Source organism: Pongo abelii, chromosome 13 (assembly GCF_028885655.2).
Source record: "Pongo abelii isolate AG06213 chromosome 13, NHGRI_mPonAbe1-v2.0_pri, whole genome shotgun sequence".
NCBI lineage: Eukaryota > Metazoa > Chordata > Mammalia > Primates > Hominidae > Pongo > Pongo abelii.
The window spans coordinates 103742244-103757203 of record NC_071998.2 but is presented as its reverse complement, the minus strand read 5'-3'; the positions used below and the strand labels follow the sequence as shown (position 1 = coordinate 103757203).

Genomic DNA, 14960 nt, shown 5'->3' with positions numbered 1-14960 from the left:
GGAGACTAAGGTGGGTGGATTGCTTGAGTTGAGTTTGAGACCAGCCTGGATAACATGGTGAAACCTCATCTCTCCAAAAATTACAAAAATTAGCCAGGCATGGTGGTGCCATCTGTAGTCCCAGCTACTCTCAGAAGGCTGAGGAGGGTGGATCACTTGAACCCCAGAGGTAGAAGTTGCAGTAAGCCAAGATCACACCACTGCACTCCTGCCTGGGTGACAGAGTGAGACCGTCTCAAAAGACAAAAACAAAAACAAAAAAAACAATGGGTTAAACCAATGAATTAACCTAGTGTCAGGCGAACCAAGCTGACTTAAGATACAGAACATTTTTCTTAATTTCCACAGAATATTACAAGTTTCAAAGTAAAATCACAGCCAAAGCAATTCCTCGTGAAATGTCAAGTCACAACACTTATCTTGTTTGCATACAAGAAACAGTTCATTCTGGCCCGTGTTGTTTGCCTCCTTAGTTTTCTCTGACTCAGTTTTAGTTAGTGATTACCCCCCAGGTTACTAAGGTTTCAATCAATTATAAAGACATCGCAAGAAACCATTTTCCTTTAGTAACCATTCTGAATTGATTCACCATGTCAAGACTCACTATGGATGATAAAATTGGCTTCCTTGATGTAAAAATGACCAAAGAGAAGTCAAAGACTGGTCATAGGGCTGATGACACCAAGTGGGAAAGAATAAAATAAAAACTGGGCTGGGCACGGTGGCTCACGCCTGTAATCCCAGCACTTTGGGAGGCCAAGGCAGGTGGATCACTTGAGTCCAGGAGTTTGAAATCAGCCTGGGTAACATAGTGAGACCTTGTCTCTAAAAAAATTTAAAAATTAGCCAGGCATGGTGTTGCATGCCTGTAGTCTCAGCTACTCAGGAGGCTGAGGTGGGAGAATCACTTGAGCATATTTTTTATTTCTTCAAGTTCTTTTTGTTTCACATTCATTGATTTTAGACCTTCTGTGATAAGCATTTAAAGCTAAAAATTTTTTCTCTAGACATTATTTTAGCTACAACTCACAAATTCTGGTAAGTGGTGATTTAATTTTCATTCAGTTCAAGACATTTTATAACTTCCTTTGTGATTTCTTCTTGGTCCTTTGGTTATTAGTAATATGCTAACTTCCAAGTATTGGGTACATTCTAGTTAGCTATCTGTAATTAATTTATAATTTAATTTGGCCAGGCACAGTCATTCACACCTGTAATCCCAGCACTTTGGGAGGCCAAGGCGGGAGGATCACCTGAGGTCAGGAGTTCGAGACCAACCTGGCCAACATGGCGAAACCCTGTCTTTACTAAAAATACAAAAAATTAGCCAGATATGGTGGCAGGCACCTGTAATCCCAGCTACTTGGGAGGCTAAGGCATGAGAATCATTTGAACCTGGGAGGCACAGGTTGCAGTGAGCTGAGATTGTGCCACTGCACTCCAGCCTGGGAGATAGAGTGAGACTCTGTCTCAAAAAAAATAAATAAATAAATAAAATAAATAAATATATATGTATATATTATATATGTATTTATTATATATGTATATATTATATATATAAAAAATTTATATATATAAAATTTAATTCTATTGTGGACAGAGAACATACTCTATATGATTTTAACCCTCTTAATTAAATTAATTGAGATTTGTTTTATGACCCACCATATTGGTCTAGTTTGGTGAATATTCCATGGCATTTGGAAAGAATTTGTATTCTGCACTTGGTTGGAGTGCTACATACATGTCAATTAGGTTAAGTCAGTTTGACAGCATTAAGTCCTTATCCCTACTGATTTTCAGTCTACTTGTTCTATAAATTATCAAGGGAGAAGTACTGAAATCTCCAATTGTGGATTTGCAATTTTTCCTTTAAGTTTTATCATCTTTTGCTTCATGTGCTTTTATGCTCTAAGTGTATACACATGATCTTCATGTCTTCTTTATGAATTGATGTTTTTATCATTATGAAATTTCCTTCTTCCTGTTAAAATTCCTTCTGTGGAATTCTACCTTGTGTGATATTAATAGCTACTTCAGGTTTCTTATGATTAATGCTTGCATAGTATATCTTTCTCCCATCACTTTACTTTTAACCTTTCTCAGTCTTTATATTTAAAGTCAGATGTGAATAGCACATAGTTGGTCCTTGCTTTTTTAAAAAATCCAGTCCTCACAGTATCTCTCTTTTCATTGGTAGATTCAATTATCAAGATAGCTGGGTTTACAGCTACCATATCTTGCCATTTGTTTTTCATTTGTTCCATTGGTTCTTTGTTCCTTTTTTCCTCTTCTTTTCCATTGAATTTTTTTTTTTACAGTTCCACTTATTTCCACATTAGGATTATCCACTCTATCTCTGTGTTTTATATTTTAGTCTTGCTCTAAGATTTGCAATATCTATCTTTAACTTACCATAGTCTACTTTCAAATACTATACCACTCTGCATATATTGTTGGAACTTTACAACATACCCTTTCATTCATCCACTTACCCTTTTTGCTATTGCTGTAATGCATTTTTTCTCCATATATAAAATATAAACCTTGCAATATATTGTTATGAGAAAAACAAATTTTATATGCCATTTCAAGTACTTTCCATTCCTTTGTGAGATCCTTGTTTCTGTATGGTATAATTTTGCTTCTGCCTGGAGAGCTTCTTTTAATATATATTGTTGTGTAGGTCTTTTGGTGATGAATTCTCTCAGTTTTGGTTCATCTGAAAGGTCTTTATTTCACCTTTATTTTTATTTCCTCTGAATATAAAATTCTATGTTGACAGTTTTTCCTTCAGCTTTTTAAAGATGTTATTCTATTGTCTTCTGGTTTGCACAGTTTCTAATGAGAAGGTTTTTTTTTCTTTTTTTCTGTATCAATTTAATATTTTTATTATTCCATTTTTATCTTGTTATGGTTTTCATTTAAAAAGTCAGTGATCTTTGAAAGAAAATTTAAAAATTTTAAAAACTTACATATTTACCCATGTAGCTATCATTTCCAGTAATCTTCATTCCTTTGTTTAGATCCATATTTCCATGTGGTATCATTTTCCTTCTGGCTGAAGGACTTCCTTTAACATTTTTCTAAATGTGAATCAGCTGATGATAAATTCCTTCATTTTTGAATGCCTGAAAAGTCTTTATTTGATCTTCATTCTTTAAAGCTGTTTTCACTGAGGATAGTGAAAGTATTTTCCTTTCAATAATTTAAAGAAATTGCCCCATTGCCTTTTCATTTTCATTGTTTCTAATGAGAAATCTGTTGTCAACCCTATCTTTGTTCCTCTGTATATAATATGTCTTTTTTACCTGGCTGCTTTTTTCTCTTTATCATTGGTTTTAAGTAATTTGGTTACTTCCTCCTCCTCCTTTTCTCTTTTTCAGGGATTCCAATTACATGTACATAAGGCTGCTTGAAATTGTCCCACATGTCAGTAATGCTCTGATTATTTTTTAAAATTTTCAGGTGGGGTATGGTGGCTCATGTCTGTAATTCCAGCACTTTGGGAGGCCAAGGCAGGAGAATAGCTTGAGCCCAGAAGTTTGAGATCAGTCTGGGCAACACAGAGAGACATCGTCTGTACAAAAAAAAAAAAAAAATTAGCCAGGTGTGGTGGCTCATGCCTGTGGTCCTAGCTACTCAGGAGGCTGAGGTAGAAGGACCACTTGAGCTCAGGAGATTGAGGCTGCAGTGAACTATGACTGGACCATTGCACTTCAGCCTGGGTGACAGGGCAAGCCTCTGTCTCAAAATAAAAAAAAATTCTCTTTTCTTTCGGTGTTTCATTTTACATAGTTACTATTGTTATATATTCAAGTTCACATATTTTCTTCTCTAAAATATGTGTAAGCATTTATTTTTCATCACACATTGCAGTTTTATATCTATAAGTTCATTTTGAGTCCTTTTTATATTTTCCGTGTCTCTACTTAAATTTTGAACTTATCAAATATAGTTACAATAACTGTTTTAATGTCCTTGTCTTCTAGTTATACAATCTAGTTAGTTCTGGCCTGGTTTTGGTGGATTAATCCTTTAAGGGATGTATTTTCTTGCTTTGTTGTATGTCTGATAATTTTTGTTTAGATGCTAGACATTGTGAATTTCATTTCTTGTGTTCTAGATATTGTTACATTACTATACATATTCTGAAACTTTGTTCTGGGACATGATTAAGTTACTTGAAAATGCTTTGATCCTTTTGGATCTTTGTGAGATCCTCATTTTGGATCAAAGCATTTTCAAGATTTCCTCGGTGGGATTACAGCAGTGCTCTGTCTAGGGCTAATTATTCCCCACATCTGATGCAAGTCCTTTCTGAGTACCCCATGAATCCTGAGGTTTTTCCAGTTTGGCTGGTGGGAACAGGTACAGTTTCCAATTCTGTGTTAGTGCCAAGTACTGTTCCCTCTAATCTCTTCAGGCAGTTCTTTGTCAGCCTCAGATAGCTTCCTCACACACATATGTTGATCAGTATTCAGCTGAGTATTTGAGGGAGATTATCTTCCGATCTCTTAGGTTATCTTGCTGTGCAGCTCTCCAGTTTTGAGTGCTCTGTCATGACAACTTCAGCCATGTTGGTCTCTCTGGACTCTCAGCTCCATTTCCTTAACTCAGCAAGTCTGCTAGGCTCTGACTGGATTCTCCCTCCCTGTACCACAAACCTACTATTAATTCTCTCAAGGCAGCAAGCTGGAGGAGTCACAGGTATTATTACCTTGTTTGTTGTCTCTCAGAAGTCACTGTCCTTAGCCTATTATACAGTGCCTTGAAAAACGTTGTTTTATATCTTTCATCTGTTTTATGGTTGTTCAAGAATAAGGTTGTTCAAGAATAAGGGTTTCATCTGTTTTATGGTTGTTCAAGAATAAGGTTCAAGAATAAGGGCTCTCCAAACTGGCTGAAGTGAAAGACTTAACTGATTTTTCTCCCATGTATGAGTCACATGTTCCCATGTCTAGTAATATTTGATTGGATACTAGAAATTGTGAAATTTACAGTGCTGGATTCTGAGTTTTGTCGTTTTTTTTCTCAATAAACAATGAAATTTCTTTCTAGTGAACTTGTATCCTCAGCCTTTCTAAACTGTGATCTCTGCCTCCCCTCAAATCAGTGAGATCGCCAAGCTCTGAACAGATTCCCCTCCCTTCATTGCAGTTCAGAAATTGCCTCCAGGCAGAAATCCCGAGATGACAGCGCTCCTCTCACTTGTTTCCTGTGCCTTAGGGATCACATTCTGAGCAGACCGTTCTGTCTAAAAAGAGTTGTTTCATATGTTGTGTCTGGTTTTCTAGGAGGGTAATTCTGGCTAGAAATGGAAATTTCAATTTGTTTTTAAATCTGCTAGATTACTGTGATTAGTATATTGTTGCTTATTTCTATACGTTTTTATTTTTATAAAAATTTCATACATAGTCTATAATCTGCTATCTAAAGGCCTTCGTGTCTAAATCTGTTGTTTGTTGTTTTTATTCATCCTCATGCATTGTGGTTTATTTCCTTCAGCAGCTGTTTTTTTTTTTTTGTTTTGTTTTTTTAACGAGCACAAATGTAGTTGCTCTGAATCTGCAAAAAAACCTGAGCACCTACATTTTGGATATTTTCCCTAAAAGAGTATTATGATATGACTTTGCCAGGAGCCAGGGTATGCTACCTACCTAGAACCGCTTTAGGATCCTTTCAGGTCCTCTTTTTCATCAAGGATTCATCAGCTCATCTTCCCTTTGTTAAATAATGTTATCAACATACGCTCTCAGACAGGACCCTGCCTTTCATATGTGCTTAATGGCCACTGCTTCCGTTGCACTTTTTTTTTTTTTTTTTTTTTTTGGTTCCATGGATGTTTCCCTGTCTTCAAGTACAGTAGAAAGGTCCCTCACGCTATGTAGTGTACCATGGTGCCAGAAGTAGAAACCTGGGTTTCCTGTCCTATTTCATCTGTTGTTGATTCCCTAAGCACATCACTCAAACCTGGAGATCTCACTTGCCCTTGGGCTTCAACTATGACCTCTATTTGCAAGACTTTTCAATGTATACTTCCAGCTTTAACAGTTCCACCATGTTTTAAGTCCCACATTCCTAACTCTTTGTTGGCCATTTCCATCTGCACATCTGATTTAGACTCAATGCAGTCAAATCGAAATACAGTACCTTTATGTTCTATCTCCACATGTCCAAGATTATTTCCTTCGATTTACAAACCTCAAGCATTTCAAGTTGGATGAGTTTTTCAGTTTTCCTGTTTGTTTTTTAGAGGCAGCGTCTTGCTATGTTGCCCAGGCTGGAGTACAGTAGCTATTTACAGTCATGGTTGTAGCACACTGTAGCCCTGAACTCTTGGGCTCATGCAATCCTCCTGCCTTAGCCTCCTAAGTAAGTGGGACTGTTACAGGTGTGTGCCAGTACTCCTGGCTTTCAAGTTGGAAGAAATTTAAGAGCTCATTTTACAAATGGGGGAAATGGAGGACCAAAGACATTAATTAACTTTTTGCTCATCACTTCCAATTATTTCCCTAAAATACTACTTTCATTATGTTTTTTCTCTCTCAAACAACTTCAGTGGTTTCCCTTTCGTCTAATCCTTAGGATGCTTGCGGATTTTATGGTCAGAGTGTTTTCCCCACTACAATAGTCTCTTTCTCTGCCCCTGCAATAATCGTTTCAAATATAGTCTCTCCTTAGCAAAAACAAAAAAAGATATTTCAGTGATTTTCCAGTGTTCACAAGATTTTAGCCTGGCACTTAAGGGTTATCAGAATCTGGTTTTATTGTCCATGATACCAAGATATGAGGCCTCTGCTGTAGGCAAGTGAGTCTGCCTCCCCAAATTTTATTCTTCCTCACATCACTCAGCCTAGAAGGCTCCTGTCCTCATCTAATTCTACTGAAATCCTACCTTTCCTCAAAAAAAAAAAAAAAAAAAAACACTTAAATATCAATTCTCTCTCCAGTTTTACCAAACTGAAATTAATTTATCCATCTGAACTTTTCAGGCATTTCCAATCTATAAATTCATAAAACACTTGTTAAATTCTGCTTTGTGTGTGGATTTTTTCTATTCTATGTTCTTCCAAAGTTTCCCCAGGCAGAAGGCCACCGTTCTGTGTTTCCTACAATGCTTAGCACAGTGCCTGGCATTTGGAAGCTCAGTGAAGTTGGCTGAAAGAAGTAAACTCAAGAGTCCCTTACCTTGGTGATGTCTGTGTGGTCTTTGAGCCCGTTGGTCATGCACCAATATCGCCACACATTCAAGGCGTACCGCGTGGCTTTGGTAGTATTTGGGCTTACTGCACTGGTACACAGATCATTCAAGTCATCATTAATATTAAATACAGGAAATTTGTTGAGCTTAGTGGAATAAGCTAGAAATAAAAACAATAAAAGCATTAAAATAATTTGCCATTCCCTTCTTTAGAGAATTACATCTTGGGATGATAAATAACAGAAAACTCTAAAAGACAATACTTTAAAACATGAAATGTCTATTAAAGTAGATGTATATCTATATCTATCTATATATATTAGAATAAGTAGGGAACAGTATTTATAGCATGGAATCAATGTAGTAAGCTTGCATTTAATCCCAACAATTTTGCCATATATACTAGCTTATGTACCAATGCAGGCATTCCAATAATAGAAATATAAAAATAAATGCTGAAAATCAAAGACTGTTCTATCTAAAATTTTTACTGAAAAAATAGCATTTCTATTAACAACAACAATCAAAAGGAAAGGAAGAAAGAGAAAGCAAATAAAAAATTATATACCCTTAGCACATGAAGACCTATCATTTATTTGTAATTTACTTTTTCATATGTGTTGCGTACCATCATGGGCAGCCTTGAATTAAATGGTGTTAGCATTTTTTTTTGTTTGTTTTTGAGATGAAGTTTCGTGCTTATCGCCCAGGCTGGAGTACAATGGCAGGATCTCGGCTCACTGCAACCTCCGCCTCCTGGGTTCAAGCGATTCTCCTGCCTCAGCCTCCCAAGTAGCTGGGATTATAGGCACCTGCCATCACGTCTGGCTAATTTTTTGTATTTTTAGTAGACAGGGTTTCACCATGTTGGCCAGGCTGGTCTCAAGCTCCTGACCTCAGGTGATCCACCCCCGTCAGCCTCCCAAAGGGCTGGGATTACAGGCACGAGCCACTGCACCCGGCTCTGTGTTAGCATTTTTTTTTTTAAAGTTTTGTTCACAAAATTGATAGAGAGAGGGGTTTAAATCCTGATTCCACAACCCATCAACTAGCTTTGAATCAGAAGGGAATGACAAGTGAGAGAAAAATTATAGGAAGGAGGGAAGAATATTTCAGAGGGGCTCACATCTCCTCAGATGAAAGGGAACATGGTTTAACTTGCCATAATTACTTCAGATAAAGACAGGTCTCAACATGTCCACTTTAAGTGTTGATTGCCAAAGGGATAACTAGCTCATAAACCTTAGCTGGCTTTTCTTAAGACCCTGTGATCTGCAAAAACCAGGCTTAATCTGTTCAAATTGTAAGTCAAGGTAGAGCATCTCAAAGTAAAAACACTTCATCTAATAGTTCTCACCCTCTCTGGACTATTGATGAATGTATTCAAACAAGGTGCTAACTGGCTAGGGCTGTGGGAAACAGCAAAGTGAAAAATTAAATGCAATGACCAAGCTGAACTGCAAATTGGGTTCACTTTACCTCCCTCACCTCACCTTTCACTGCTCCCTCTGAGCGTCTCCTCTATACCAAACTACCAGTCTCCTACCGTCCCCAGGATCTGTCTGCACCAGGACACCCACACTACACCTTCCCCATGCACTGCCTGAGCAATCTTCACATGGTTGTTTTTTTTGTTTGTTTGTTTTGTTTTGAGATGGAGTCTTGCTCTGTTGCCCAGACTGGAGTGCAGTGGCACGATCCACCTCCCAGGTTCATGCGATTCTCCTGCCTCAGCCTCCCAAGTAGCTGCGACTCCAGGTGCCCACCACTACACCTGGCTAATTTTTGTATTTTTAGTAGAAACGGGTTTTCGTCATATTGGCCAGGTTGGTCTCGAACTCCTGACCCCAGGTGATCTGCCCACCTCCACCTCCCAGAGTGCTGTGATTACAGGCGTGAGCCACCACGCCCAGCCTTCACATAGTCTTTGTGCCAATCAAAATACCCTCTTTTTTTTCAATTCGAAATCCACTTTTACATAACCTTTCCTCACACTCACCCAACTCCCTTATTCTCTTCTTCAGTCTATGCCTCACATTTGCTTTACTATTTTTTAGGAGTGTGTTCTCATTATGTCCAGAAGGTCTCTTCAATTGGTTTGCATGCCGCTTAGGACTATGTCTTTGCTCTTTCAATCTTGATCCTGCACAGAACTGTTGAACATACTCTGCTTTAACAAATGTTTACAGCAAGAGAGGAAGAAAACATGCTGGAAACTATCCAAAGCAACTGTGTCTTGTAGGTAGACTCCTCTCACCACCCCATCAACCTGGATAACTCCTATTACTTGTGGGACTTGCTTGATATTAATAAAAGTACTCTTGTATAAAATTTATTATTGTTATACCTAGCACTAATTGAATGCCTACTATATGCCAAGAGGTTTTACATAAATTGTCTATAATCCATAAGCAAGCCCTTTGTTATTCCTGTTTTCAAGGCAAGGAAACTCAGCCTCATACATGTAAGTAACTTCATATATTCACTCATCCAATATTTACCAAGGCACCCTCTCTGTGCCAGGCACTGGGCTGTTTAAATTATGGAGTCAGTAAGTGGAAGAGCCAGGATTTGAACCTGGGTCTCTGACTCCATGCTTGAGTCACTACAGTGAAGGAATTAGGTACTATAAGGATAAAATTCTCAGTAAAGAATGCAATTTAGATACTAGCTTGTGCTTATGAAAAAATACCTTGGTCCCCCAAATGTACTCAGAAGAAACTTCAATAAGAATAATTAAGTCTGCTTTGTTTAGATGACCACTATTGTTTCAAACATGATTAAGTTAATTATCACATTAAACAGCTAAATAATTTCTTTTTAAGGGGAACATCACAATTCAGGGACTGTTGTGGGTTGGGGGGAGGGGGGAGGGATAACATTGGGAGATATACCTAATGCTAGATGACGAGTTGGTGGGTGCAGTGCACCAGCATGGCACATGTATACATATGTAACTTACCTGCACATTGTGCACATGTACCATAAAACCTAAAGTATAATAATAATAATAATAATAATAATTACAATAAAAGAAAAAAAAAAAAAAAAAAAAGAAATTAACTTAATGAAACTTGTAAATACAGGTCGTTTATTGACTTAAAACCTTAGACAAATGATAAATCGAAGTGATTAAAATAGAGTCTTTGAATACTTTGCAATTTCTAAATATCAAAATGATGCAAAACAGTGATTGCTGAACCAACTTTTAATTTATTCATGTTACACTTTGTACAAATGCATTTGAATGCCATTACAATTGTGGCTATTTTTGGCACCTTAAAATTTACAAAAAATAGAAAGTTTTCTCATGGGAAAAAAAACTGACAACATGTTTTCCTTTCTTCTAGTTTTCTCCTGGTGTTTGAAGAAAACAAGGTGAATTATTTTGATTAAGAATTGTAATTATTATTATTATTATTTGATAATAATAATTATTATTGTAAGTGTTAAAAAACACTAGGTGTATTTGCTATGGAAAGATAAAAACTGTAAACAAGAAAATAATTTGTCTCTTTATTGATAAAACTTTCAGGGTGTATTAAGATGGTAAATACATTATAAACTAACATTGCCTTATTAAAATAGTAATACAGTAAATGAAAAAAAAAAAAAAAAAAAAAAAAAAAAAAATTTTCTTAAAATCACAGGACACAGACTATACATTGAAAAACGAAACCTAAATCCCAGTGCACAGTGAAACAAATAAAGAATACTTGTCTGCTTACATAGTGGGACAGAAATTATGTGAAAATGATTAAATGACATATATGGTTCGTTCATGATTATATTTATGGATTAAATTTCATTTACTTAATAAACTGCTTTCAAAATTTTGGAGGTAGGAGTTGTGTTATGCTGCTGAGGATATTTTTAAAAGACTATATTGGTGAAGAAACAAAGGTAGTAACTTATAACTGAGTACAGGAAAAACAGGGAACTACTAAATAAAGATGTGAATGATTTTTTTCTGCCAGAGGACAGGACAAACCCCAAGCTTAAGGTGAGGAGGAACTGGGCGTGAGAGAAGGAAGGGACTATGAGGTTGTGGTAGTGTAGGCTGCGGATGCCCTTACATCATCTACCACCAGCTCAAGTGTTGGGAAGTACGGCTGCGTGAAGTGAGGGATATTTGCTGTGGAAGCCACCCTGAGGGGCCAGAGAAAGGAAAGGGAGCACTGCCTCAGGTAACTCTGGGCAGTCCCATTGGACATGGACAAGGGAAAAAGCAAAGCAGCTAAGAAAAGCAAAGAAATCCCTGAATGCTGCCATCTCTCAAATAACACCTTCCTAGTGTCTATCACTGGGACAGTTCCAGTTTCCCAGCTTGTTGCCAGCTCAGGCACCCTGAAGGGAAGCCTATTCATGAACACTTCTTCAGCCACTTATCATAGCTGCTTGAAGTCCACTTGCAGAACCCCGTGCTCAACCACGGCCTGCAGAAATGAGCTCTATCCAAGTGTTATCAGACAGGAGCCTTTAGCAATAGCTAAGAAAATCCCTATCAATTACCATGAATGATCAATCTAGACCTGAATTTTAAAATGTGAGTATATAAGCATCACTTGGCAATGGGGACAACCAGTAGCATGACAGTCACCAAGCTACGCAAGCAGAGAAGCTAGTTTCACATTCCCTACTTGTCCCCCTGAAAGGAGACTTAATCCGGAAAACCAAAGACAAAAAATTAGACATTACAAATATATCATTAGAGATTTGAGAGGATAACATCCTTAAAATAAGAATAGTCTTTACTGGAAAAGGAAAAATAGGAAAACAAGAAAGATCCTGGAAATTTAAGATGATTGAAAAAATATATTTTAAAAACAACAGATGAGCTGAGTACTAGAATGAACATGGCTAAAGGCAAATTAGTGATCTAGAAGGACTCTTCCCTACAGGGCAGGCAAAGACATAAGAAGTTATGAGGGTGAAGTTAAGAGATATGAAAGACAGATCCAGGAGACTGAATATCTATCCTAAGAATTCAAAGGAAAAATGTATAAGGATGAAACAAATAATATAAGAAAAGTTCCATTAATCAAAGAAAGATTTGAAACTTTAGGATATTAAGGTTCATGAACTGTCAAATAGAAATACTGAAAGAAGACATACATGTAAACATATCTTGGTGAAATTTCCAAAGTCTAAGAACAAAGAAAAAACTCTAAAATCTTTTCTGGTAGGCAGAAAAAAAAAAAAAAAAAAAAAAGCCACCAAGAGGCACTAGAGCTGTCAACATAGTGAGAAGAATCAGATTTCTCATCTATAACACCAAATGGCTAAAAAAAAAAAAAAAAAAAAAGACATAGTCTCCTCAGAGTTGTGAGGGAAAAAGACTGTCAATGAAGAAATTTATTACCTATCTAAAGCAGCATTCAAATGCTAGAGCAAAATAAAGATATTTTCAATCATGAAAGAAGTAGCATCCAAGCACCCACCCTATCTTTAAAAAAATTAGTTACAGATATTTGCCAGCAAAATGAAAAATGGATAGAACAAAGGGGAAGATACAGGGTATAAGACATAGTGAGGAGCAAACATTTATTTTTAACATTCAGTAATGTGGCAATAAAGCTGAATACAATTGTTAAAGGACTGTATGTTATATGTAAAATATATCTCATTGAAGGTTTTTTTTTTTAAAGAATTGTGAAATAGATGAAGCATAATGGAATAAAATCTTGAACCAAAAATCCAACACCTGCAATCTATCTAGCAAAAGTTAGAACAGGTTAACAAAAGAAATAAAGAACAAACAAAGAAGGCATGATGTATAGAAAACTTAAATTCATGCACGTGGAGGACTTCCACTTAGGACTATGATGAAGTCGCTGGTATTATACTCTTCTTCCTGCTGAGAATCAACCTTGATAAAATTCACTGGAACACAATCAAAGGAACCAGAACTCAAGAAGCAAAAATTTCAGAAAGAAGGGAAATACATAGAGGTGATTCCTGCTCTGGTCACCATGTTTTTCTCTTAAGGCATTTGCAGAGCTGCAGTGCAGGACATAGAACCCAAACAGAAAGCAGCAGCCTGAAGTCTACAGTAATCTCAGTGGAACAGGTACATGAATATTCAAGTGCAGGGCTACCAAGCAGCCAGCCAGCGCTTGAGAGACTGAGATCTTGGAGGAAGGAAACCACAGAAAAATGAGTCAACACTCTGCATATAATTTTCCTTCCAGAAATTGCTGATCCTAAGCCACATATGGAGAAACGATGCAGAGAAGCCAAGCAGAAAGAAATCACCAAGAGGCAATTGCATGGCACTGAGGAGTCAAAAATTGTAATTCAGGTGGGGGCCTTCCAAAGAGGAGAGATGCCTTGGACAATCCAGCTTTCATTTGAAATCCAGGAAGGGCTTGACTGTAAGAGTTACAGAAACTGGAAATAGATCAGTCTTGACTGCATTAAAGTGATCCACCCACGTTACGTGCTGGCTAGCAGAAATTTAAATCTTTTCTTGAGGAAGATAACATCTTCAAAAGTTTTCATACACAATGGCCAGCATTCAATAACAAGTTAACAGGCACACCATAAAACAAGACCAAATGAATGAAAACTAAGAGAAAGATCAGGCAATACAAATAGGCCTACAGATAACATGGATTATTCAAGTTCTCTGACACAAAAATAATTTGAATATGTTAAAGAAAATAATGAAAAGACAGAGAATTTTACTAGAGCATTGGAATCTATTAACAAAACAGAAATTCTAGAATTCTTTCCTTTTTCTCTTCTTCTTCCTCTTCTTCCCTTTTCTTCCTGAACTATGCACTTTTAAAGTTGTTGGTAGGGCAGGATGAGGTAAGACATTTATACCACAGTATGTGTGTATTGAAGGAGATGCAATGGCCTCCAGTAAGGGCATGGAGGGCATCTACATAGGAGAATTGCCCAGTGAGGTGTATTAGAACTTCACTAGGGTGAGAAATATCTTACATTATATGGGGGCAATCTGGCAAGCAGTTACAAGGCTTGAGTCAAGAGAAAAAAGTGTCCATGGAGGAGCAGCCTGGTATGTGGTGCCATAATCTGAGCAGGTTAAGAAGGGCATCCATGCAGCAGGGGGAGGCATGGGGAGAGGCCCTGTGTGAAAAGTCAGGGCCTGACTGGGGTGAGTAGGCCTTCCATGCATGGGGGTGACCTGGCATAAGGTGTCATAGCCTAAGCAGCATGAAGGCTTTCATGTAGGAGGGTGTCCTAGGATGAAATGTTAAAGGTTGAATGGAGTGAGGAAGGTGTCTCTGGTTGGGAGGATGGCCCAGTGCAGGGCATTATAGGTTGAGCAGATAAGGATGGCATCTGTGTGTATGTGGGTGGCAGAGCACAGGTGGATGTTGCAGTCTGAGTAGGCAAGGAAAGTCGAAGAAAGACTGAGGAACAGGATATAACTAAATGCAATACATGATTCTGATTAGATCCTTTTCCAATAAAAGACACTGTTAGGGCAACTGGCAAAACTTCAATAGGAATAGACGTTTAGAGGGAAAGAATGCATCAGGGTTAATTTCCTAATTTTGATGAGTATATTATGGTTATGCAAGAAAATGTCCTTATTTGTAGAAAAATCACAGGAAATCACTTGCAGGTGATGCTACATCAGGCTGGCAACTTAATTTCAAAATTGGTTGAGAAAAAAATGTTCTCTGTAATACACTTGCAACTTTTTGGAGTTTAAGATTGTTTCAAACTTTAAAAATTATTATAAAGGCAATAATGAATTAAGAATTCAATAGATGGGTAACAA

The 14960-nt window shown here is 37.2% G+C and overlaps 1 protein-coding gene across 5 annotated transcripts in view; it reads right to left on the bottom strand.

Moving 5' to 3' along the window:
* The window catches only part of KIAA1958 (KIAA1958 ortholog), a 182004-nt gene that overhangs the window by 18292 nt on the left and 148752 nt on the right, over positions 1–14960 (bottom strand). For all 5 annotated transcript variants that reach the window (XM_054520464.2, XM_054520466.2, XM_054520465.2 and 2 more), the window contains one exon: positions 7192–7364. In XM_054520464.2, coding sequence (XP_054376439.1) covers positions 7192–7364 — 173 coding nt within the window. The remainder of the gene's footprint in view (positions 1–7191; positions 7365–14960) is intronic.